The sequence below is a fragment of the Gigantopelta aegis genome, chromosome 15 (genome assembly GCF_016097555.1).
Source record: "Gigantopelta aegis isolate Gae_Host chromosome 15, Gae_host_genome, whole genome shotgun sequence".
In the NCBI taxonomy this organism is placed as follows: Eukaryota; Metazoa; Mollusca; class Gastropoda; order Neomphalida; family Peltospiridae; genus Gigantopelta; species Gigantopelta aegis.
In genome coordinates this window covers 16,933,170-16,958,980 of record NC_054713.1, presented here as the reverse complement: position 1 = coordinate 16,958,980, position 25,811 = coordinate 16,933,170, and the positions used below count along the sequence as shown (strand labels likewise).

General features: G+C 39.0%; 1 protein-coding gene across 1 annotated transcript; it reads left to right on the top strand.

Moving 5' to 3' along the window:
• The first annotated feature begins 299 nt into the window (after positions 1-299).
• On the top strand, positions 300-25,811 carry LOC121390108 (protein eyes shut homolog). The gene is made up of 5 exons (XM_041521836.1): positions 300-460; positions 9,917-10,000; positions 19,889-19,999; positions 25,317-25,436; positions 25,683-25,811. Exons 1-4 carry the CDS (start codon positions 400-402, stop codon positions 25,433-25,435), a joined length of 375 nt encoding a protein of 124 aa, XP_041377770.1. The 5' UTR covers positions 300-399; the 3' UTR covers position 25,436; positions 25,683-25,811.

The window sequence follows — 25,811 nt, the reverse complement described above, 5'->3', positions numbered from 1 at the left end:
ATATAATACACTTCGTATTTTTCATATTTTTGCAGTGTACCATCACACACACACACAAAACCCATTCACACACACACACACACCATGTGGTAGAGTTGTTTACGTGTGCTATTGTAATTATCCACCTGTTACGTCTTCGCTAATTAAATTGTAACAATAAACGCTTTTAGCGTGAAAATGGGTAATTCGGAGTTCTAATTTATGCACCTGCAAGACCATTGTCAAGTATGCAGCGTGCGCATTCTGATTATACCTGTAATTACGCATTAAAGTTTGTTTAATCAAAATCAGCCATCCTGTGATGATGTGAACACGTTTCTCCGTTGACTCAAAACTTCAAGTTTCTATAAAACCCAGGAGTATTGACTGTTCGTTACGTCACTACGAAGAAGCGACACCATGCGGCCGATCTTGGTTCTCTTCTGCCTTGTGCTGGCGCTTGGGCTCGCAGCTGCCGGGAGTAAGTTAGCTTCCAAATAGTATTTGTTATTTCACTTTGACGAAATTAAAAGGCGAAGCAAAGGAATTATATTATGGGTATCACATTGCGGCAGCATTATATATATATATATTTATTTGTTTTTAATTTTAAAAAATCATGTTAGTGTGTTGAAGTATCACTTTAATATATTAAAAATTTAAGTTGATATTAACAGAGCGTAATTTACGAATGAATGTTAAATGAATGAACAGAAGTCTCAAGTTGGTGATGTAGTTTCTTGTATTGTACTTTCCAAACATGAAACGTGATTAATAAGTTAACGACATGGTGATACAGATAATATACAAGTCAGAGTTCTTGGGTGAATGACACGCAGGTCTCCCGATAGAGTTGACATTGCTTATGTTACAAAACTGTCTCTCGGATCTTCCAGTACAGTGTGTGCTTTGTGAGAGAACTTCAAGACGTGTGAACAGTATCTGTTCTCCCCGAGTCTGTCTTTCATGGGTAAATTATCCTTATTTATAAGACGCATACTAAACACGTATCTATGTAATATACAGTTGTCAATGTGTACTCGTTCCGACGCCTGTAATACCCGTGGCAACAATTAAATTGCATTGTATTATATTGTTTGTTACATATTTAATTAGTGCTTGACACTAATTGGTTTGATTGGCATGTCTCTAAGTGTATACCATGGCAGACGTCAGATTACCAATTAACTAATTATAATTAATGCACATGCAAACATAAAGATATAATCCGTATTGTTATAAAGTTGAAGTTTAGCACTGTGACAGTTATCCACCGCCGGAAGAAAGAACACGTCCTCGTGTCTAACGAATAAACTTGTTAAGGTAATTTGTATACAGTGCTTGAAATAGTTGTCCCGCGTCCGAAATGTGGTATCACAAATAAACTGTTTCATCTATTAGACACGTTTTTCGCTTGTATCGTAATCTCATTGAGTCAGTTGGTTAGCGTTGACGTCGTCTGAAGCAGTTGGCGTTGACAGGCTGTTTATCTCGAGTTCGAATCCAGGCACTGATGCTGATGTGCTGTCGTCTGTATAAACATATACATGGTTTTGGCTATGTGAATGTCAAGCTTACTTTCTAATATCAGTTTATGTTTCTCAAGATTATGAATTCATTGACAATTAATACGTTTACTGTTTATATTATTTATTCCGAAAAACATTTAATAATCAAATGAGTCGTTATTTACTGTCGATGATATTTGTCTCGTCTTATGTACTGTTGTGGATAAGTTGTATTACTCAATGCATTTAGTCTTTGAACTAGTTCATAATTTCCCCGTCTAAGATTTTCTAACTCAGTGTTTTGTTGAACAAGCTTAACGTAATAACTGATTGATTGTTGATGTAAAGCATCAATGTTTGTTTGAATTTCCTGACACACAATTTTTTGTTATACTCTTCATTATTTGCATTGCTGTTACGAGAATCGTTTAAGTCTTCTGTCAATGTATGTATTATACTTTGTAACAATGCTACATCCTTTTTAGACTGTTGGAGTTCTTTTGCAGTTGTACGGGTTTGTTCTAGCTGTGTTTTTAGTGAACTGATTTCCTGAGTTTGGTTCTGGATGGTTAGTTGTGCTTCTGTCAAATCTTTGGTTGTTTTATTAAAATGATTTCTGGCTTGGTTTATGTCCCTACTGGACTTTTGTTTGGCCTTAAGAGCATCGAGTTCTTGTTTTAGTGGGTTATTTAAGCTGACAACGCTAGTGAAAGCCTTAGCACCTAAGTTAGAAAATGGTAGTTGCCTAGCACACAATTTCCGAAATTCGTACTGAGATTTTCTAATATTGTCCCTTTCTCTTTGTTTATCCGATTTGTGTTTAGGTGTATAAATGTTGTTGACTTGGGTATCATGTTTTGAGCATTTATGACAATTTATGTGGTTTACATCTGAGTGAGCATTTAGATTAGAACATTTTAAACAGAACATTTGTAATGGACATAGATTTGCATGACATTGACAATTTATTTTGCCAAATAACCACTTACCGTTTTGACAGACCGTGTCGCTTGGGAAGTTCCGTTGTGTAGAATTCCGTGTTAAGCTAGTCGTCTGGATTTTGGGTTTTCAATGACACGAATATTGATGCATTTTTGTTGGCCCAATAGTTCTGTAAGTTCTATTTCTGTCAAATCTTGATTAGAAAAAGTTCATTTTCGCAAGACTGTGCTCGTTCTATTATTCTTGGTTCAGTTGTACTTAGCTGTACCTGGTTGCAGAGTCACGTAGATTGTGTTGTAGTCGCTTCGCTGTAGTCAGGTAGATTTTCATGTACTCGCTTTTCTGTAGAATAAGGTAGATTTTGATGTACTCACTTTCCCGTAGAATAAGGTATATTTTTCCCCTCATCTCCACCACTTAACACAGCATATTTTTGTCTTATGAATGTTAAATGAAGTAACAACAGAAATCTCAAGCTGGTGATGTAGTTTCTTGTATTGTACTTTCCAAACATGAAACGTGATTAATAAGTTAACAACATGGTGATAAATATAATATACAAGTCAGAGCTTTTGGGTGAATGACAAACAGGTATCCCGATAGAGTTGACATTGTTTATGTTACAACACTGTCTCTCGGATCTTCCAGTAGAGTTTGTGCTTTGTGAGATAACTTCAAGGTGTGTGAACGGTATCTTTTCTCCCCGAGTCTGTCTTTCATGGTTAGATGATCCTTATGTATAAGACGCATACTAAACACGTATCTATGTAATATACAGTTGTCAAGGTGTACTCGTTCCGACGACTGTTCGTTACATATTTAATTAGTGCTCGACAATAATTGGTTTGATTGACATGGCTCTAAGTGTATACCATGACAGACGTCAGATTACCAATTAACTAATTCTAATTAATGCACATGTAAAAATAAAGATATAATCCGTATTGTTATAAAGTTGAAGTTTAGCACTGTGACAATATCTTAAAAAAAAAAAATACAAAAAAAAAAAATAACTAGTTGTCTTGAAGTGCCAGAGGCGGATCCGGGGGGGGGGGGGGGGATTAGTCAGGAGCCCCCCCCCCCCTAAATATTGCAGCAGTTATAATTTTATTATATATTAATTTCCATCCCCCTCCAAATCTCCCCCAAAGTTCCCTTGGCATTCTGGCTCATTTGATTGAGCCCCCTAACTGACCTTTTCTGGATCCGCCACTGAGTGCCTCTGTAAAGATATCCGATACTTAATTTAAAAAAAAAATTTTTTCTGAAATACGTCGATGAAAAACACTTGTTCGATGCTAGCAGAACTATTTTTAGCCTATGACATGCAAAAAAGGGTTATCCCAGAGGTTACCAGTGAATCCACCACCACTTTAAAAAATGGAGGAACGAAGTGATGTCAGTGAAGATGGTTCCTTTTTCGACAATTTCTTGGACATATCATTCACGTCAAACAATGATAGTAGTAATGGAGAAAGCAAAGGCGTCTTGCCGTATCAGTTCGAGCCTGAATGTGATAGAGATGATCCGAAGATAGATATGAGATTATGACTGTAGAGATCATATCGGACGAATTGGAAAAAACCCCCAAAACGAACGTTTTCAAGACTTGAGTATATATGTTTTTACCATCGTTAGTGTTTTATGGTACGATTTTAAAAGACTAAATATCCCCAAAGGTCAAAATTGCGGGTATTCACGTCAGATTTCGTACGGTTGTAAATTTGGAATAATTACCGGTGCCGTAATGGAATTCACTGCTTGGTGTTGTATTGGTTTGTTTTATCGTGCGTGTTTTATCCTCTCTCTCTCTCTCTCTCTCTCTCTCTCTCTCTCTCTCTCTCTCTCTCTCTCTCTCTCTCTCTCTCTCTCTCTCTCTCTCTGTCTCTCTGTCTCTGTCTCTCTGTCTCTCTCTCTGTCTCTCTCTCTCTCTGTCTCTCTCTCTCTCTCTCTCTCTCTGTCTCTCTCTCTGTCTCTCTCTCTCTCTCTCTCTCTCTCTCTCTCTCTCTCTCTCTCTCTCTCTCTCTCTCTCTCTCTCTATCTGTGTGTGTGTGTGTGTGTGTGTGTGTGTGTATTTCCTGCCCACTAGACAAGGTTATCCAGCTTTTGAACGGTGCTAGTAAAATCTGTCCGACCCTAGGGCTAGATAAATATGTTCGACCAGAGGGATAGCGATTTCTACATACGCGTGACGTCATAACTCTTGTTTTACTACGATTGACGTCATAACTTATGGCTTTTATAATTCTGTTTGCCATTTCATGTTGTATCATTGTTTTAAAAATATTTAAATAATCAATATTTTCAACTTTACATTTACTGGTAAGTTGTTACATATTTATGTTGTTGCATCAGGTGGACTATATTTTTCAGCGTATGATTAAATGAGTTTGCAGGTGAAATGTATACGAGTCGTTCTACAATAAACAAACCATAGCTTTCAAAGGGCTAGACGATGTCTATATACGCGTGACGTTATAACTCATGCATACAACGATTGATGTCATAACTGATGGTTTGCAGAATTCAGTTTGCCATTTCACGTTGTATCATTGTTTTAAAAATAGTTTAACAAAATAATATTTTCAACTTTTTATTTATTAATAAGTTGTTACATTTTTACGTCGTTGCATGAGGTGGACTATTTCCTCCGTGTTTTATTAAATGAGATTTTACGTAAAATGTTCATGAATCGTTCTACAATAAACAAACCGTTGGTTACAAAATTAATGTTTGGTTACTGAAATTAAATGAGCAAGAAAAATAATCAATCACCGTTGTGAGGTATCGATTAATAGAATCTATCACCGTTGTGAGGTATAGATAAGGCAATTCCAACCCGAGGGACAAAAACATTTTGTTCTGAGGGTTTGAATTGCCATATCTATACCTCACAACGGTGATTGATTCTTTTTCTTGCCCATTTAATTACAGTAAATAAAATAAAAAACATTAATTTTTTAACGATTCGTAAACATTTCATTTACGAACAATCACTCATTTAATCATACGCTGAAAAAAATATAGTCCAACTTATGCAACGACATAAAAATGCAACAACTTAACAATAAATATAAAGACAGATGTATCTAGCCCTAGGGTCAGACATTTGCACGGTGCTAGACAAATCTGTCTCACCCTAGAGCTAGATAAATCTGTCCGACCCGAGGGCTAGACGATTTCTACATACGCATTTTCCCGCATATGATTATATGAGTTTGCAGGTGAAATGTGTACGTATCGTTCTACAATAAACACACTGTAGCTTACAAAATTAATATTTTGTTACAGTAATTAACTGTGCAAAAAAAGGAATTAATCACCGTTGTGAGGTATAGATAAGGCAATTCCAATCCTCGGGACAAAATGTGTTCTCCCTCGGGTTGGAATAGCCTTATCTCTACCTCACAACGGTGATATATTCTTAGTCTAGCATCTCTATGCTGGACGATTTCTACATACGTGTGACGTCATAACATGTTTCACAACAATTGACGTCATAACTCATGTTTTTCAAAATTCTGTTTTTTTAAAGCCTATTTTGAAAGTCTATTTTCCAAATTCATTTTAACATGAAAACATAATAAATTATATATATACTTTTACATGTATACATAACACAATAATATTTATGTTGTTGTTCAATATACTAAACAAGATTAAAGGTTTAAAATGATGTACATGTAACAACAGGGGCGGATGCAGGATTTCTGAAAGGGGGGTCCAAGTCTGAAGGGGGCGGGGGGTCCACATGTGATATTTTTATTATTTAAACATTTAGGACAGTTAATATAATCACATTTCCCCTTAAAGGTAATGGGCGGTTTTCAAAAAGGGGTGGGGGTCCAGACTGATATATATGTGCGTCATATAACATAAACAGAAACTCATAAATAGATAACATACATAAATAATTAGTGATATTAATGCATAAATGAATAAATGTTTAACGACACCCCAGCACGTATATATGCATAATACACGCACGTTTTAGGGCTTACGACATTTGTCAGTGATTTATTTTATTATTTTGCATAATTTCGTGAGGATACTTAATTTGTTATTCGTCGTTATCTGCTTAAATTTCCCCATACTGGATTTAATATAATAATATGACTTTAACGAGAGTACGAGCGTGTGCAAAAAACAAAATGCGTGTGAATAAATAGTGAAATTCGTCTCCGATATCGTTATTACATGGTGTGCATATTCTATATTCTAATGGAGTGTTGTCCCAGGTTCCCGTTTCAATTGGTAGGTAATGGTTCAATGTTCTGAATTTTAGTAAAAATTGTCCAGGATCTTTGTGGTAGTAATATGAATTAAACGTTTTCCAAATTAAGAGTATCTTTAAATATGGCGAATGGTTTACCTCTTGATGATGACGATATATTACACACCGATGTAAGATATTACTCACGTCATAACAATCTAGCTAGTGTAATATCGGCTAGCACAGACTGGGCAGGGTTTTTTTTGTTGTTGTTGTTGAATGACGTCGATAGTTCAATGACGTCACTTTCCATCTCCCTACAATAAAATAAGCTGGGTGCCTGATGCGTCCATTTCCCGAACGCTGGAAAACATTATGTGCAAAATTGGTCTTGAAAATGTTTTGTTCAGAGTTTACTAATATATCTAACCGTGTTTGTACAAAATAGTATAATTTAAAAGTGTACCATTACGAAATATGGGCATGAATTGAAACTGCTAAAGGCCGTTATATTTGGGCTTATTATGTACAAAGCCAAGCCGATGCCGTCAAACTGCTACTCTTTTTTACGGCCCTAGATATGCAATGGTAGCGTCACATCTAGTCAATTCCACTAACTCAGCTCAGTCTTTGCTGGTCCGATCAACAATTTAGTCATTATTGTGCATTTCAAAACATCATTAATGCAAGCTTCGCGCCAAAATCTAAACTGTGATGACGTCAAGTTGCTCGCTGTGACGTCGTTTAAGTTTGCGTGTGATGTAAATCACTTGCTGACACAATTCGTGTAAAAATAACCTGTATTCTAATTCAGCACATTTGTAAGAACGAATCTGATTGGATCTTTACTAAAAATTGCAGGTGGTAAAATTTGCTGGCAGAAAACGTCATAGCTTAAGTTCATATTACATACAGAAGTCGTAAAATACCGAGACCTGTGTATGTCAGAAATGAACATATTTTTTCTTTATTAGTCGTTGTGTAATCACGGCAACTGATTAAATATGTCAAATTACACATCTATGTTAGAGCCGCTAACTATTCCACAACCCATCGTCTGTTAATGGGCTGCCTAATGACGTCACCAGCTGGTGATGTTTATATGCTTATTCTTACTAAACATGTGACAATTTCCTATTTGAAAGCAACAAACAAACAGTTTAATTAGAATAGGGATAACCCTACTGTGTTTTCCGATTTGCCGACGTATATCCGTGGTTTTACAGTCGCAAATTTACCGTACAACCACCGATATACGTCCGCAAATGCGAAAACTTAGTAGGGTTATGATGATAACCGGGTTTTCCCCTAATTAGGTCTCGACAACTGCTTACTTCTGCGTTGCGGCTTGTTTCCAGTTGGTTTGTAATAAATAAAATACTAAACGTGCTTGCCTGTCATACCATTTTTATGAAACCCGTGAACAGTGTTGGTATCTGACGTGTCCAGTTTTCAGGGTTGTAAAACCCTGCGTTAAAGGGACGTACCTGAGTTTGCTGCATTGCAAGATGGTTTCCAACTAATAAACTAGTTTTACGATTAAACTTACATATTAAATACATTTTCTTGTTTAGAATATCAGTGTCTGTATATTCAATGTGTTTCTGGTCGCCTTAATATTTTAAGAAGCCCAAACTGGATTTTGTTTTCAAATAAGTTTGTACGTGCGAAAAAACATATTTTAGGAAATAAAATGAAATTTAACGTAGTACAAATACAGTAGAATCTCGTTGGCTCGACCTCGGAAGGGTCGATCACACCGCAACGCTCGAACCAAAAACGAAGTCCCGAGATTTTTGTTCGGTAAACCCTTATATTAACTGCTGAAGGGTCGAACACGTCCAGGGTCGACTATAAGCCTTCGCTCGAACTAAATTGTCGGTCCCATCTATGTTAATAGCTATATTTCCCTCGAACTGGTGATCCATCAAATATTAATTAGGCCAAATATAAAAAAAGAGTTGGTGATCGTCCTTTTGGTCACACAAATCGGGGGGGGGGGGGGGGGGGGGGGGGGGGGGGGGAGTTGTTTTTTTCTTCTGTGAAAAACTTTATAAAACCCTGGAGACCAGGAGTAGCAGTCAACAGAGCATGCGCCTGGATGTTGTAGTTCCTTCACTGGCCGCCAGATGGACCTGGTGATGGTTTAACCCGTTACGGTGCTTACGAAAGTTGAATTGCTGCTATCTCGACGCATTTTTAACAGTTTTTAACAAACTAAAAAATAAAATAATTTCAGGGGCGGGCGCATTTTTTCAGGTACGGGCTGGGACGATCACCAACTTTTTTTTTTTATTTGGCCTTATGGCAAACCGCCAAACAGGACTAACAATTACTGTGCTTGCGCAGTTGGTTATTATAAACTTCGGATTAATAATTATTTAGGCGGAACGAACTATAGAAAGAAAGAAAAAAATGTTTTATTTAACGACACAGACATAGATGAATCGGGGAAGCGCAACACTAGCTATGCAATCCTTTTGTCACCACACTTGTCATGTTGTTTGTTAACGACTATCGGTAATGATCTTTCAAGTACAGCTAGTGTTACTGCAAATGTTAGATGAACCGTGATACCAATCAAACAATTAGTGCACAAACGGGCCTCAGCATAAAGCGTTACTTTGAAAACGACTACATTTCTGAAAAGTGGACAGTGCTGCGGTTTTTATTGTTGAAATATTCAAATTGTTCAGTAATAAATTCTTGTAAATACAGATTAAGAATTTGCCATTTATTTATTTGACTTCAATGCATTTACGTGTATTATACAATTTGTATCTAATTCAACTTTCTAACTGATGTTACAGAAATGTCCGATGTTGACCGAATGGTTCGGTCGAACTACCCGATGGGTCGAACACTTTCTCGAGCACCGACGGGGTTCGAGCCAATTGGATTTAACTGTATTAGAACGATCAGAAACATGTTTAATATACAGCCACAAATATTTTATGCAGAAAAATATCTTTGATGTGTAATTACAATCGTTAAACAAATCTCTGTTAGTCGATAACATCTTAAAAAATGCATCAAACTCAGGAATGTCCCTTTAATATCTATGTATGTAATACATACGTACCGTGGCAAGTTTGTGTTTGAACAATTCTCTGATGGAATCATGTCAAAATTACCCACACCCACACCCACACCCACACCCACACCCACACCCACATCCATACCCACACCCACACCCACGCAAGTCTGTGTGTGGGCGATCAGGAATCATTTGATGTTCAATGGCGCACGTTTGAAATACCTGTTCATTTTACAGATTGCGGCAAACGATGGAAATACGATGCTGAAGCTGAAAAATGTATCTGCCGGTCCGGGTATTTTGGTAAAACCTGTAAATATCGTAAGTATGTTTTGAGTTTTACTAAAACTTTTATACATATAATGACTTGTGACTGACAAAAATACATCCATACATCCACACACACACACACACACACACACACACACACTGATAAGTCGATAGCTTAGAACGTACCGTTGCAAGTCTGCAAGATGTAGGCTATTCGGTGCTACAGGTTCGAATCCCAGCAACGGCATGAGAACACTTGTGGTTGATATCTTTGTAGAATTAAATAGCTGAAATTTCAAAGTGTTAGGCCTGTTGTAGTAGTATTTGTTTAGATATGTTAATCTTTCATTGGTAAAATAAGTCGGACGTCCCATTTAACGCAAATGCCTTAAAAGAACACAAGACACGGCTGAGAGCATTGCTACAAACCTGCCTTTTATCTTGAATAATACATGTAGTAAATAATGGAATGGTCTTATACAACTATACACAGAACACAAAACATAATTATATAAAATTAGATTTATTGATATATTTTAACACATGAAATACAAGGCATTGATCGTTAGATACATAATACATTGATATCTGAAGGCTGGTAGGTACAGGGTTCTCAGCCCGGTACCAGCTCCAACCAAAAGCGAGTTCTTAAGGGTTCACTGGGTAAGGCCACTACACCCTCTTCTCTCTCACTAACCACTAACCAACTAACAACTAACCCATTGACCTGGACAGAGAACCCAGATAGCTGAGGATTGTGCCCAGGGCAGCGTTATTGAATTTTAATTTAACCTTAACTCGCTCTAGGTTGGAGTCGGTACTGGGCTACAAACCCTGTACCTACCAGCCTGTAGTCCAATGGCTTATCCACTGCACCATCGAGGGCGTGTTTGTCTATCAAATGGCATGTCTGTGTTATGGGACGTCTGACCTTTGGGAGGGAACCGAAATAACAGTAGGTCAGTACTTTATCTGGGACCACAATGACACCTTCCTGAAATTCAGAAGAAAAACAATCTTCTTTCGCTCAACAAATCTCTCTAGAATCAATTTGGACACGCATCCTGACGTGCAAATATAGGGTTACGCAGGATCATGGCCTCACATTATAAGGTCAAGTTTCAACGTAAAACCATTGTTCTTAACATTGGTTTCAATTCAAAATACCTAAATACAACCAGTGAAATAAATCAGTTGCGATACTATGATCAGCGCGATTCGAAAACGTTTCCCTAGGTGAAAAATATATTGTAGCGAGTTTAACTTTACGCAAAAAACTGCTTCCACCAAATACATTTGGCAGAGAAAACGAGGAACGTCAAACGTATACATAGAGAATGATACATGAGTGGCCTTAGATACCATTTATCTCAAAACGAGTTGTTTTAAAATGTATCTAACGAGCGAAAGCGAGTTGTGAGATAAATGGTATCTAACAGACACGAATGTATTATTTTGTTTCTTACATATTCTAAAAAAACAGGTTTTAAGCAAATTTTAACATCTTTATCGACTAAAAGATATTTACAACCCTTTGTAGCTTGTAGCTCATTTACGCGTCACACACATGGTTGCCAGGTTAACTATACGTCACAGTGTAATCGATTTCCACTGGGGTTTTTTATTGGACGTATGACATTGGTGACCTGGTCATCACCTAAGAGCAACCTGTCGTATGTGTTATCGAAAATAACTAATGGTGTTCTCACCAAAGGGTGTGTAAGAAAATACACATATAGAAGCAGACGCTTGATCCTTGAAATTACCTACCTAATACATTGCTAATTTGTTTTCGAAAATTATTTTCATCTTTAATTAAAGGGACATACCCTAGTGTTTAAACACTACAGCATATTTCTTCACTATTAGAACAGTTTATAATCACTGAAATAAAATATTTTATTCTTTATGTTGTCCCTTTCCGTAGAACCGAAGTGTTTCTGGTCATGCTGGTGTTTGTAGTGCCAAAAACTGCATTTTTTTATATTTAAAAAACGCACGTGCGTCTGAGAAGTAGCGGTTTAGTGATTCGAGTTAAAATCTATTTTTAAGGATATTTCCCGTTTTAACGTCACAGACTCTTCTTTCACTCTATTGTAACTTTATCCAAATGAGTTACAGGTTTGTAAATTAACTAAAGTTAGTGTCCATTGTTTTACGGGTTAAAACTAGGGTCTGCGCCTTCAACAATAGACTTCAGGTATTATCTGATCACGTTGAATTGTAACCAAAAATATCAGTCTGGTTTTCGACAATTTTATTCCACAATTGTTAATATATATTTTTTAAATTATATATTTTATTACAATTACTAAAAGGAGCTACGAAAAATGCGTACTATGTTTTTATTGATTTTGAGAAAGTGTTTGATTCTGTCTGACTTATAGGTTTATGGCAAAATCACTAATTTGTAATATTGATTGGAAATGTTTCAGAATAGTATTTATTATGTATAATGGTATCAAACCTAGAATTGTACATAATGACAATAAATCTTAATACTTTCCATGTAATATTCTCCATGTAAGCAAAAATGAGTAATTTTTTCATGTTCGTTTCATGTTCGTTAAAAAGACACTTGATAATGATCTTAATGCATATCTTAAGTTATTTGTATTGCTATAATTATGCTGATGATACTGTACTACTAGCTGAAACAGCAGATGATCTTCATAAAATATATAGCTTTGAATTATACCACGAAGCATGGAAACTTAAAGTTATTGCAGTCAAGACCAAAACTGTGCACTTTCAAGAAGCAATTTTAAAACAATGAACAACAATAAAGAATTATGGATTGTAACTGATGTTAAATGTCATGGGTTTGTCTGAGTATTTTCATTTGATAGATAGATAGATAACAATTTAACGTGTCCATATACCACTAGGGTTTCGAACACGCCCATCCAGAGTCCGACCTCCGATAAGATCGGTGGCCTGACTCGGGATGAGGGGAGGATAGAGTTGAAAATGGGCAGAATTTTGAAAATAGCTATTAGTAAAAAAGTTAATAGAATTAAAAAAAAATAAAAATAAATAAAAAGTTACAAGCCAAAAATAAAAAGAATTGACTGCTCGGCCGAATATTTATATAATTTGGAGCATTTTAGATGGACAGTCCAAAAATAAATAAGAGAAAGAAGAGAGGATCGGACTATTTAATAATATTAAAAAAAAAGAGAATAATTTCGACATATAATTTTGAACGGAGGTCTAAAAGTTTAAAGTCCGATCTAAATGGTCCGGTCCGGGGGGGGGGGGGGGGGGGGCGTGTGAGTTTAAGGTGGGCGGAATTTGGAATACGAATTTAGTAGCTAGGTCAAAGACCTAAAGCCAAAATGAGCTCATTCATACAACTCATTTCTGGACAAAAATTTAAGTCCAAAGAACAAAATTAGACTGCTCGACCGAAAGGGTTTTAAAGTGATTTGAGCAATTTAGACGGGCTGCCAAAATAAAGTGCGTCGGACTGTTTACCACAAAAAAAAAAAAAAAAAAAAAAAAAAAAAAAAAAGCCCTTGGAACGGTTGGCGACTACGGGGACGAGATGAAGTGCTTGGCGTTGAACTGTGGCACCAGTTTCCTCCAACGGTGGGCTAGCAAGGTCTTAGCTAGCTCGACGTAATGGGCATCGGCGATGATCTTCAGTACTCTGTGGATGGTGTAGTTGTCCATGTCTTCGAAGAGTACTGTAGAGATCATCTCGGCGCGACGTCACCACAAGTCCAAACTTCCCGTCTTGTAGTTCCATGGCGTGGATGGCACACTCAACTCCGTCAGGAAACTTCTTAAAGTTGCCCTCAAGAATGCCTCCCGGCAGTGAGCTGGTGTCCGAGATGTCCCCGACCAAGTATCGAGCGTACTGGCCCTTGATCTTGGAGATGGCTAGGCTCCAGGCGGCGTCCCTGCCCCGGGCGGTCGCGGAAGGACGGGCCTTGGCTGGCTGGTCACTACTCGGTGGGGTGACGGCCTTCCGCTTCGCAGCAGCGCCATCCATAGGGGTCTTGGTGGAGCCCCCCGGGGGTGGGGGACTCGACGCCGACCGCCTCGAAGGGGTTGGAACGAGAGACGCACGCCGTGGAGTTTCGCAGATCGCTGTGTCCAACAGCGGCGTCGACTGGTCCGCTGGCTCAGTCTGTTCAGAGATATCTGCGTCGGCTGGCACAGGTTGATCGGGTCCCGGGGGTGGGGGCGGCGACACAGACAGGACCGCCGCTGGCGGTTGAGCCGCCAGTTTAGGTCCCCCCTGAGCCGTCACTGGTGCAGGTTTCCTCTTCCTCTGCAATGAAATCACTATCAAAGTTTGACCATGACCCCAAACCGCCGCCCTCAATCCAACTTTACGTGCAACTCATAAATCACAGGTGGCACATGACACGTGCAGCCAAATGTTGTTACAATTTGCACGCTCTGGGATCGTCACATAGGGGTATAAAGGACAGTATCGGTGATTCTGTCCGACTTACAGTTCTTCCACAGATATTGACGTTACAATGCCAAAGCTTACAGAAGAACAATGCCGTGACGCTATTGGATGCCATCAAACAGATGTGAACCAGGGTGATGTTGTCCGACATATGGGGGTTTGCAGAGCTACTATAAGCAGACTTTGGACGTGTTACAATAACACAGGAAGCACTCGTACAGAACAAGGTTGGGCCGATCAAAAGTGACCACCATAGCCCAAGATCAATATATTCGGTTGCTCTACCTTTGGGATATATTTAGGGCAGCAACCTCCACAGCTATCCAAATTGCTGGACTACAGCGAATTGCCCTCCCAACCGTTATTAACTTCTACCTGGACAAGACACTTCAGCATCACGTTGTTCCACCAATTAACGTCAAAGGTGGTATCTTTCAGCATGACAATGTCGGGTTACACATTCCACATGTCTGCCAAGACTTTCAACAGCAAAACAACGCTCGTGGATTATAATACCCAGCAACATCGCCAGATTTATACCCAACTGAACATCCCTGGGAGGTCCTGGATTGCAGAGTTCGCCAAAGGATCTGTATGCCCCAAACTCTACAGGAACTGTACTTGTCATTACAGGATGAATGGAAAAACATTTCCCAGAACATTCCTCAAAACACCACACAAAATCATGCCTCATCGTTGTGCAGCTGCGATTGCAGCACGAGGACATATGCGATACTGAACATGTTGACACCCTATGATTGTTTTACATCACGTCACACACTTCAGCTTTAACACTCCAAATCCAGAATGGGGTGGACTACAGATTTATAATTCAATAATCACACAATGTCACTTCATAATAAAATATGTAACATTTAACTGAAATAAATGATGTAGAACTCAGGTGTAACAGAACTGTTTGGGAGACCTAGCCTTAAAGTCTTTGTTTGCTGTATTAACAAAATGTAGACTGTTTAATGTATCAGTTAACTACCAATTAGGTTTGTTCGACAAGATTGTAAAATGAGTCTAGAGATTGGGGGTAAAGAGCCGGAGTGTTCCATGAATGGGATTTGTTTCTCCAGTTGAATGACGAAATCAGTTGGCCAGTTTCAGTTTTTGGTAAAAAAAAAAAAAAAAAAAAAAAAAAACGCCATTGTCAAGTTTAGCTTCTCTGTCTGTTTGTGGTTGGGAACACAATTCAGACCCCTGTCCAGTAATGATTTTTCAACGGATGTTAGAAAGTTATGGTCCCCGGTTAGGTTAACAATGTTAGCTCCTAATCTTATAGAAGTGTGGACATTATCTCATCCAACTGCAGTACAATTTATTGGCAGTTGTTCCTGCCCAGTGTATCTGGTCCTTCCCAGCCTTCAAATCACATGTGGGAAGTGTATTTTTACACACACGTTGGTGAGACCATCATGCGTTATTTTTTATAACACATGGTTGTTTGCACATGCACATGTGTTATCAGTTTCAAGACATACGACTGGCTGCTCCTAGGTGATGACCAGGTCAGCACCGTCATACACCCAATGCGAAACTATGTAAATTGATTACATTATGGTGTATAGTTAACCTATTGTGAGATAAATAATATCTAACGGCTATTCATGTATTATTGTCTATATATTTCATCTGTGTGTGTGTGTGTGTGTGTGTGTGTGTGTGTGTGTGTGTGTGTGTGTGTGTGTGTGCGTGTTATTTTACAAATATAAATTGACCTATTATGCATATTTTTATTTCTTTTTCTGTGACTGTTAAGATAGGGGGAGTTGTTATTTTGAAATGTAAATTTTTTCATGACATACCCCTCTAAAAATATGGACACAACCTCTCTGAGTACCAAAGTTTGACCAGCTGATTGATGCTAACCCCCATGTACATACCCTCTGAAAGTCTCGCGACCATTAACACAAGCTTGAACTTTTTTTAAATGATGTTACTTTTTGTTATACACACTTTGTCATGTATTTTAGGTAAAATGAATAATGACAAAATAATTATCTACAACATAAAACAAAACTCACTCTAAATACTATATTTATTTTGCAGGTTTTTCACTGGAGATCATATATTAGGCTAAAGAATTGATAACGTAACTAGACATTAAATGTGTTGAAAAAATATTACTAGTACATGATAATGGAACAAAATTGCTTTCATTCATAAAGAAGCATATCTCTTCAAGCAAAGTAATCATGGCCGCTAACATACCTTGTACAAGATCACAGTCTAAAAATACACTTTGTGCTGTAGATTACACAGAGAAAGCCGAGTTTCCAATGGGATGCTTCCAACTGGCAAAGATGTTATACAAAACATGTTGTATCTGCTGCGACCAAAGCATGCTGGTCAAGCCCAGCGCTCAAGAGATACAGCAGCAAAGCTGCTAGCAGAACTGATCGAGGAGCACTGGCTATTCTGCAATCTATACACCATCCATACCAGACATATTAAGAAACACATTTTAAAGCTATATGGAGATTTTATTAATCTGATCCAGACTCGAAAGCAGAGACAACATGAACATTTCTCCAAGAGAGTGGACACTTTTAACAAAAGGGCAAAACAGATGTTAGATATCTTCTGTGATGACCCTGATGTTCGCAAACACCTGGAAATGAAACATGGGGCGAATATGAGTGGCAAGTGGTCATTTCTCAAATATCAGAAGACTGAAAGAAAGATGTACTGTGAAGATGTTGTTGATCGAAAGTGGATGAAAACAATGGAGCGCAGAAGAAAAGATTTGCAACGTCTCGAAAAAATGAGAGATGAAGCAGAAAAAGAGAAAGAACTGAATAAAATGGCTGCCTCATTTGAGGACAGTGAGCAATCAGATGATGGTAATCAGCATATGGACATAGATGAATCATTTTGTGGTAGTTCTAGTGTTGAATCTGATGATTCTAATTCCACCAGAGATCAGACCCAGCGAAAGAAACGACGTCTGTCATCTACAGTTACTCTTACTCAGCCAGGACTGCCCCTTAAATATCAACATATCCGCGAGGGTATTAGGAGAGTGCAACCTGAGTTTTATGAAACTGTTGATAAACTGAAGTGTTGCTACTACATGTCTATGCGTCAACCTGCAGCAGCTATCGTTACAGTTGGGAACAAAATGTTTGGAAGAACGTGGAAGTTCCACGATGAGTCAAATGTCATTGATTTGGACACCCTACCTGAATCCAGCAGTGTCAGACGCACAGGCAAGAGCATTGAGGCTATGGCGTTAGATGAATTGTCAAGGAGATCATGAACTCTGATGAGAAGGTTGTGGTGACATATTCTGATGACGGATCCAAGAAGCAAGGTGCTGGAACATTTTCTGTTCAGGGTATCACTGTGAATGAAAAATACAGGTCCCTTCCAACCTTGAGAATTGCTTCAGAGTCCAGAAACAACTTAGCTTCTCTCAAGGTTGCAGTTCTTGAAATTCTTGAGGGAGCAAGCAGTGTTGAACATAAATCTCTTTTTGAAAAAATTGACTTTGTCATAACAGACCAGACAGGTCATAACATTAATGTGGATGACATTGTAGCAGAAAGTCTAGCATCGGAGCACATCCCTGATAATTTGTTCTGCAATGTACACCCAACACTGATGTTTAATAGGGTTGTCACCAAACGGTGGGCTGAAATAGAAAACATCCTAGGTAGAGACAAGACCTACTCAAACGTTCTGGTCAATGCAACAACAACAGCAACAAGTGTCACTGAGCAGGCTCTTGACTGTGACTCGGCTTATTAGTCATGACTTTAACCACAAGCCATGGAATAAAGCAAATTAATTTGACGTCCACATAGCCCCAAGACCAAACAAGTATGTCAGTCTAAATGATGAACGCTTCAATCGCCTGACACTGACTTGTGCAATTGTTCAACACCATATTGATGATGTGGCATCCTTCCTCCAAAAGTATGAACATGTCACGAACCAGTTATCCTGCATTGTCCGATGCTTCTTGGACTTGGATTTTTTGAAGGTCATGTATTGTGCTGGGGCCTTGGTTGGGTTGCATCTGGTTGAGCCATACCTGTCACTGACTACTTCGTCTGACACAACTTACTCTAAGATCACTCCAGCATTTGAGCAGCTGTACCAGGAGCTGATGAATACAAATGCATCTGCTCTCTTAAATCTTGATGAGCCAGCTTTCAAATTTATATCCATGGAGAGGTTCAAGCAAGCAAGGTATGATGCAGATATATGTGAAGCCATGGCAAAAGTAGCAACTTCATTCCAACCACAAGTGGTAAAGCTCCTGAGGATGATACTCCCCAAACTAGCTTCAAGTTTTCAGAAGCAAACGGGGGACATATTTGGCTTTGGACACTATGACAAGTCTTCAAAACATTCAGTGTTCAATATGGAACCACAGAAGCTAGAGAAGGCACCAATCCAAAACCTGGCAGCAGAGCGGAGTGTTGGCTTTATTAACTATGAGCTCTCGACTAGAGGTGCCAAACAGCTTGGTAGTGCAGCACAAGTGAAAGCTAAGGCAACAGACTTGATTCATAGACGACAGTCAGGGTCTTTTAAGAAGTATGGCAGTGTGGTTAGAAAAGAGGGCAAGATACCCGAAATCATTCTGACATGGAATGCCAAACAACAAGAATTAAAGAAGCAAAGCCTACAGGACAAGGAAATTACTAATCTAGCAATGGATAGGAGGAAAAACAAAGACTTGAAGGCATTGAAAGCTATGGGAGGCCCTTTCACGTCAGCCAATGCAGTGGATGAGTACATTGCAGACATTGAGATAGACGAGGCAACCAAAGTAGGACGTCTCTACTTGGAGGTTCGCTATGCTCGTGACACATCAATTTCCCTTGCAAAAGCAAGTGATCTGTTTCGCCTCATGAAGGACCACAGAAAACTCCCTATCAACACGTATGTGGTGAATATGAAACTGTACTTGAACAAAATCAGTTTCAATGCAGAGGTCACTTTGGATGACTTTAGCCAGGCTATGGATGTCATTCTCAACCAATAACGTTTGTTTACAAACTTACAGCAATCAGTGTTATAACCTGGTGGTACTAGTTACTCTCATATTGAACACTATTAATAAAACAGTTGTGGAAGTTTTTGTCACTTCTTACTCTTCACAATGTTTATTGAGTAATTAACTAATCAAAATGGGTTTTGTGTTGATTGCTTGTTATGTTCACTCTTGTGAGTTCCTTTCTCTGGCCCAAATGCCTTATATTGGGGGCATGACAACTTCAAGGGGTATGCACATGGGGATTACAACTGACTACTTTACTCAGCATGGCTATTTTTTTCATTCAGATAGACCATCTCCATATTTTAGAGGTGGTACCCAGCAATATTGGTACTTAACTTAAGATCATCATATGTATTTGTGTGTGTGTGTGTGCGTGCGTGTGTGTCTGTGCGTGTGTATGTGCGTGTGTGTGTGTCTATGTTATTTTACATATATAACATCACCTATTATACCAATACCATTAAACACTGACGCTGTCTGTTGTTTTTTACAGGATGCAAATCCAATTGGATGCGTGATGCAAACAAGTTAATGGCCAGGTATGCGTGTCCTAAGTCATATGTGCGGAGAAATTGCAAGAAGACATGTTCAACATGCAGTGGATGTAAGACAAGGCATGATATATAAGTAATAGGAGGGGTGGGGGAACTTGGGTACCATCTATGCAAATGAGCTAGGTCACGTGACCTGGGTATGGCATCTTCTGATTGGCTGACCTCTAAGCGTGGGGGTTTGACTTACGTGGACGCGAACCTTGACCTACTTCGAGTACATAGACCTCTGGGTTAATGGCTTTGACATCTGTGGGATGGGCCTGGGAACCTGACCTTTGTGTCAGGAAACGCCGGATCTCGGCCAGATGTATGGGTGTGTTAACCGTCAGGGGTCCTTTGATGTACACAAAACAAATTGTGAGGACATCGTTAATGGTCCCTTGAGTGGCTTCAGATTATGGATGGCTTATCTGACTGTGAAAGCTGTTCCTTTGATGCACAGGAAAAAGATGGTGCTGAAGTCGTTAATGACTATCAGATGGCAAGATAGCGTGGGTTTATGGGGTTGGTAGCTGTCGGGGGTCTATACAGGAAACAGATGGTACTGAAGTCGTTAATGACTATCAGATGGTAAGATAGCGTGGGTATAATCGTTTTGACGTGTGTGCAGATATGATTCTTGGTAACGGGGGGAATTAAAAAATCCACGATGTTTGAAACGTGCCCATATACGGCGATGGCTATGAGTCATCCCAGAACGTGTTCAGACACGTCTTGACCTTGAGATAGCGTGGGCACGCTACATTGTGGCCTATAAAAAAACACAGATTCAGAGTGCTTGCCATTCGTTCAGTGACACTGCTAGAGAGATGACGTATACTTTTGATGACATTTGCGTTCCTGTGAAAACGAAACGAGATGCAAACTAGACCTTGGCGGTAACGTCTACGTCGTGGCTAAACAGTTTGAAGGGGAACATTCACGTTCGTTAGTTCGACAAGGACCGTGGAAAACGTTTTCCCACCAAGAAAGGTGTTTCTCTGACGATGAAATAGTGGTTGAAACTGGCCACCTTCAAACGGGACACATCATAACATCTCGTTGGGAATGTCTATGTCGAAAGTAATTACGCTGGCGTGGATATTCCTCAGTGGTGGTATTGTGATCAAGAACTGAAACCCTCCCATCACGACATTTGACTGACTGCTGAACAGTGGAAAGAGCTCCAGAAATGCTTTGACGCTATCTACGACTTTGTGCTGGAACTGAGTGACGTCATACTGTGCCACTTACGAGAAGATAATCAGAATCTGATGGGTGCCATAGAGTGTTCGGAATGCAACCAGAGATATTAGACCTGTCCAGACATGCTCGGTGACGTCACGGGAAAAAACTCAGGACATGTTTGGACTTAGATTTAGAACTGTGTATCATTCTTCAGTTGACAGCGGTAGAGTGAAGATGTGTACTCCAGAGATGGCATCGGGATATTCTAGGATGGACAGCAACAGTTGTAGCAGTGGTGACGATGTCTTGGTATGCAAATGTTCTGAAAAACACAATCAAATGCAAAAGAGTGGCTACCAAACCTGAAGAACATTCCATGGATCAAATGGACGCTGCTCGTGAACCCAGTGAAATCGTGGATGAAGATCCCATGGATACCCGTGAACCCGTTGAAATCGTGGATGAAGAACCCATGAATCAGACAGATCCTGCTAGAGAACATAAAATGGACTCGGCTCCCTACGATGATGCCTATGACGCCGATGACGAATGTGATGGCCTTTCGAGACATTACTTGTTCTGTCATCATCCCGAAATGATTCTACACATTTGGTCTGTGGTCCCTTTAGATGATACAGAGACCGAGGGAACTCATCAAGGCCGGTTTCTTCTACACGGGATATCACAATGCCGTCATATGTTACTGCTGTGGACTACATGCCTACAGATGGCAGAAGTTGGACGATCCAGTGATGGAACATCACAAACTGTCCCCGAAATGCCCCTACATTAACAATGTGTTCAGACATTAAACACGTGGCCCTGTGGCCCTGTGTATGGCCCTGTGGCTCTGTGTGTGGCCCTGAGTGTGGCCCTGTGTGTGGCCCTGTGTATGGCCCTGTGGCCCTGAGTGTGGCCCTGAGTAGTCATGTGTGTGACCATCTGGCCCTGAGTGTGTCCCTGAGAGTTACCCTGAGAGTGAAGCTGAGCCATGCACGAGCTATGCTCTGGGATGGGGGACACATAAGTATCACAAAATTCAAACTACATCTTTGTGCGCATGTGCGAAATTGTAGAGAGTATAAATAAAAGGGCTCACATCTGGTTCTTATTATGCATACACGTCAAAACGATTAAACCCACACTATCTGGCCATCTGATAGTCATTAACGACTTCCACACCACCTGTTTCTTGTATAGACCCAGACAGCTACCACACCCATTAAACCCACGCTATCTTGCCATCTGATTGTCATTAACGACTTCCACACCATCTGTTTCCTGCACATCAAAGGAACAGCTGTGGCAATCAGATAAGCCGTCCGTAATCCGATGCCACTCTAGGGGTCATTAATGACTTCTTCACCATCTGTTTCCAGTACATCAAAGGAACCTCGATGGTTAACACAGCCTTAAATCTGGCCGACATCCGGCGTTTCCTGACACAAAGGTCAGGTTCCCACGCCCTTCCCACAGCTGTCAAAGTCATTAACCCAGAGGTCTATGTACTCGAAGTAGGGATGGTACACTGCAGAATGTCGAGAGAGGATGGTACACTGCAGAATGTAAAATACGAAGTGTATTATATAGATAACACAATACTAGAAGGTCATGTAAGATAAAAAATAATTATTATTATATAGATACTACTAAACTAGAAAAGTCATGTAATATAAACGTGTATTGTATACAGTTTGTTGATATATATATATATATATATACATGTATACATACACATTGTATATTACATGACTTCTGCAGTTTAGTATAACACTCATCGTGGTTTACATGGTATCTGCCGTATTTGCAATTCGATATGGAGAATGTTGATAATAGAAGTATAACAGTACATGCATATTTTAGAAGAACATACTTAGTATGGACATAGTTGTTTGTAAGAAATTAATGCTAGACACTGTGTCGAATTTATGAAAGGTGTTTATCCGTTTACCGCGTGTAACTATCCAAAACACTTGTGTGTATTTTAGTAACCAAATTACGAAGCACGTTTATGTTACACGTGTATAACCAAGATCACTGAGTTATACGTCTGCGTTTAAAATGCATTGTAATACTTAAACGCACAAAATGGGTTGTTTAAGTCAAAGCAATCGACCATTACACCTGTCACTCAACGGCCGCAATAGCCGTGGCCTGCATAGAGAATTTACACATAGAATTTTGTAAGAATATACTAAATATTAAAAGTTCCACTACTACTATTATGTTATATTTTGAACTAGGTAGATATCCCCTTTTGTATACTCGTAAGTACTGTATGATAAAATACTGGTTTAAATTATTGAACACAAATAATTGTATCTTGTACTCTGTATATGTGGAACTTAGATCAAAATGTGATAGAGGTAACAACTGGGCAAGACAAATAAGGCTAATACTGTGTTCATTAGGTTTATATGAACTGTGGTGTAACCAAGAGGCATTAAACTATATTTTTTATTTGGCATTAATAAAACAGTTTAGCTAACATAAGTAGATCTAAACGATTGTGTGTCTTGTGTAACTTGGTTGAAATTGAGGACGAGTTTCATGCGATATTATGTTGTCCCTTTTTCAGTGATTATAGACTTTTATATATCAAGAAATATTATAGAATCCACCCATCTATGTTTAAATTGATAGAATTACTATCAACTAGCAATGTAAATGATTTATGTAAATTAGGGAAATATCTGTTTAAAAAGTTTAAAAGACGAGAATCAATAGGTAAATAGTCTATATACAGAGTTCTATACAAAAGCATTTATATTCTCCGTGTCCTTTTCATACCAACACCTTCCATTGTGTCATTGTTGTATATGTACCTGTTTGTATAACTGATGAACTGTAAATGTTCAAGGTTAATAAATTAATTGAATTGAACTAGACGAATCTCTAGGAAAATGATGAGGTAACTATAACATAAACCATTGATCTATGATCACCAGCTTCAACAAGAAATCTTCCTACATTACGTATCTGCTTAAGTGGCGTTCTCACTAAGCGATTAGTCGTACCGACTTGTCGCCTGCGAACGAATCGTACCCTGAAAACACGTAAATCTGAACAACTTTCAGAATCGTACCGATTAGAACATGGCCTATTTCTCACGACAAATCGTGAGCTATCAGCCAGTCAAATCACATTAAAGTACAACAGTTCAGTGTTGTCACTTCCGGTTTTTCATTTGCTTCTAAACATGTCAAAATGTAAAAAAAATAATTAAAAAACAATAACAAAAAAGAAATGTCAAAATGTCTAGATTCCATGGGTCCATACACCCTATTATTGTCCAGATGTGGTCAATATATATATATATATATATATATTTGTTTGTTTTTTTAACATAATGACATCACTAAATTGTCTACATTCATGTTTTCATTAATTCAGTGGAAATTGGTAGGCAGTTACGTTTTCCGCAACATATTTTTAAATTGACGAGCTTGATTTGATGTTATGAAATCGTATGACGTAATGTCTTCCCACACACACGATTCGAGTAGCTATGACAAATCGCATGCGACAAGTCGGTGCGACATATCGCATAATGAGAACCCCGCTTTAACAATTTGATACCAGGTAACTTAATTAATTTAAATGCACGTGGTTCTGTGCAATAATACGTTTTGACATATTTAACCCGCAAATCATATAAGGATGGACAATACAAAATAAAATAAAATTCATCTTCAGTCAGGTTACCGTTACAAAGACTTCAGATTCTCTGGTCACGTTGTTGTAAAGACCAGTTTCTATATAAAAGTAGATGCGCTGAACATCTCTATAGGCTCCAGTAAGAGCTAGAATTCGGCAAACTAAGTGAAAATCGTTCAAATTCATGCGCCAAATTGCATCATGAAAACTGCGCAATATTTTAATCCTACGGGACATTTACAATTCAATAGCACCACAAACGTCCCCGCCTGCTACCGACCCAGGTCGGGTTGCTGGTGCTCACTTGCACTTGCCAGAGTGGGCGGTCCCTCCTCCAACCCACCCCAACCCTTTCCTGTCCTAGGCGGACGATCTGGCGTAAGTCTACACCTGCGCCTATGACAGGCGTGCACTGAAATAGCTTGCTCTGAATGGACACGTTAAACCCTATTACCTGACTTGACATCTGTATTTACATTTTCACTAGTGGATAATTTGTTGTGGAGATCTGAGTTGATGGTGCCTGTATGTGTATATTTACAGCCACGTGTAAGGACAGCAATCCGAGCATGTGTGAACGCGAAAGGACGAAAATTGAGTACATAGCAACAAAGAGACTATGTCACATTGCGAAGGAAAACTGCCCGACGATTTGCCACTAGAGTAAGACTGATTTTGTATACATTATATTTCGCGTGTGTACAGATTGTGCACGCGCATTCTCTCGCGCTCTCTCTCTCTCTCTCTCTCTCTCTCTCTCTCTCTCTCTCTCTCTCTCTCTCTCTCTCTCTCTCTCTCTCTCTCTCTCTCTCTCTCTATTACTGTTTTACTTGTTGCACTATGATATCTGCAATGCTATACAAATTTGATTCATTTAAAAAAAAAAAACGTTTTTCTTTTTTTTGGCAGAAAAGAAATGAAGATATGTTTTAAGAATGCACGAAGATTCAAACACGAGAGCTCGTCGACTACAACTAAAAGTTGCAATTATTGTAATGTCGATCATATTGACACATTAAAATAAACAATCTCAGCAGT

Excerpts from the sequence above, each read along its gene's own strand:
- LOC121390108 (XM_041521836.1), top strand. The coding sequence starts at position 400 with ATGCGGCCGATCTTGGTTCTCTTCTGCCTTGTGCTGGCGCTTGGGCTC. Across the intron at positions 461-9,916 it reads TGGGCTCGCAGCTGCCGGGA|ATTGCGGCAAACGATGGAAA; the intron begins GTAAGTTAGCTT and ends TTCATTTTACAG. Across the intron at positions 10,001-19,888 it reads TGGTAAAACCTGTAAATATC|GATGCAAATCCAATTGGATG; the intron begins GTAAGTATGTTT and ends TGTTTTTTACAG.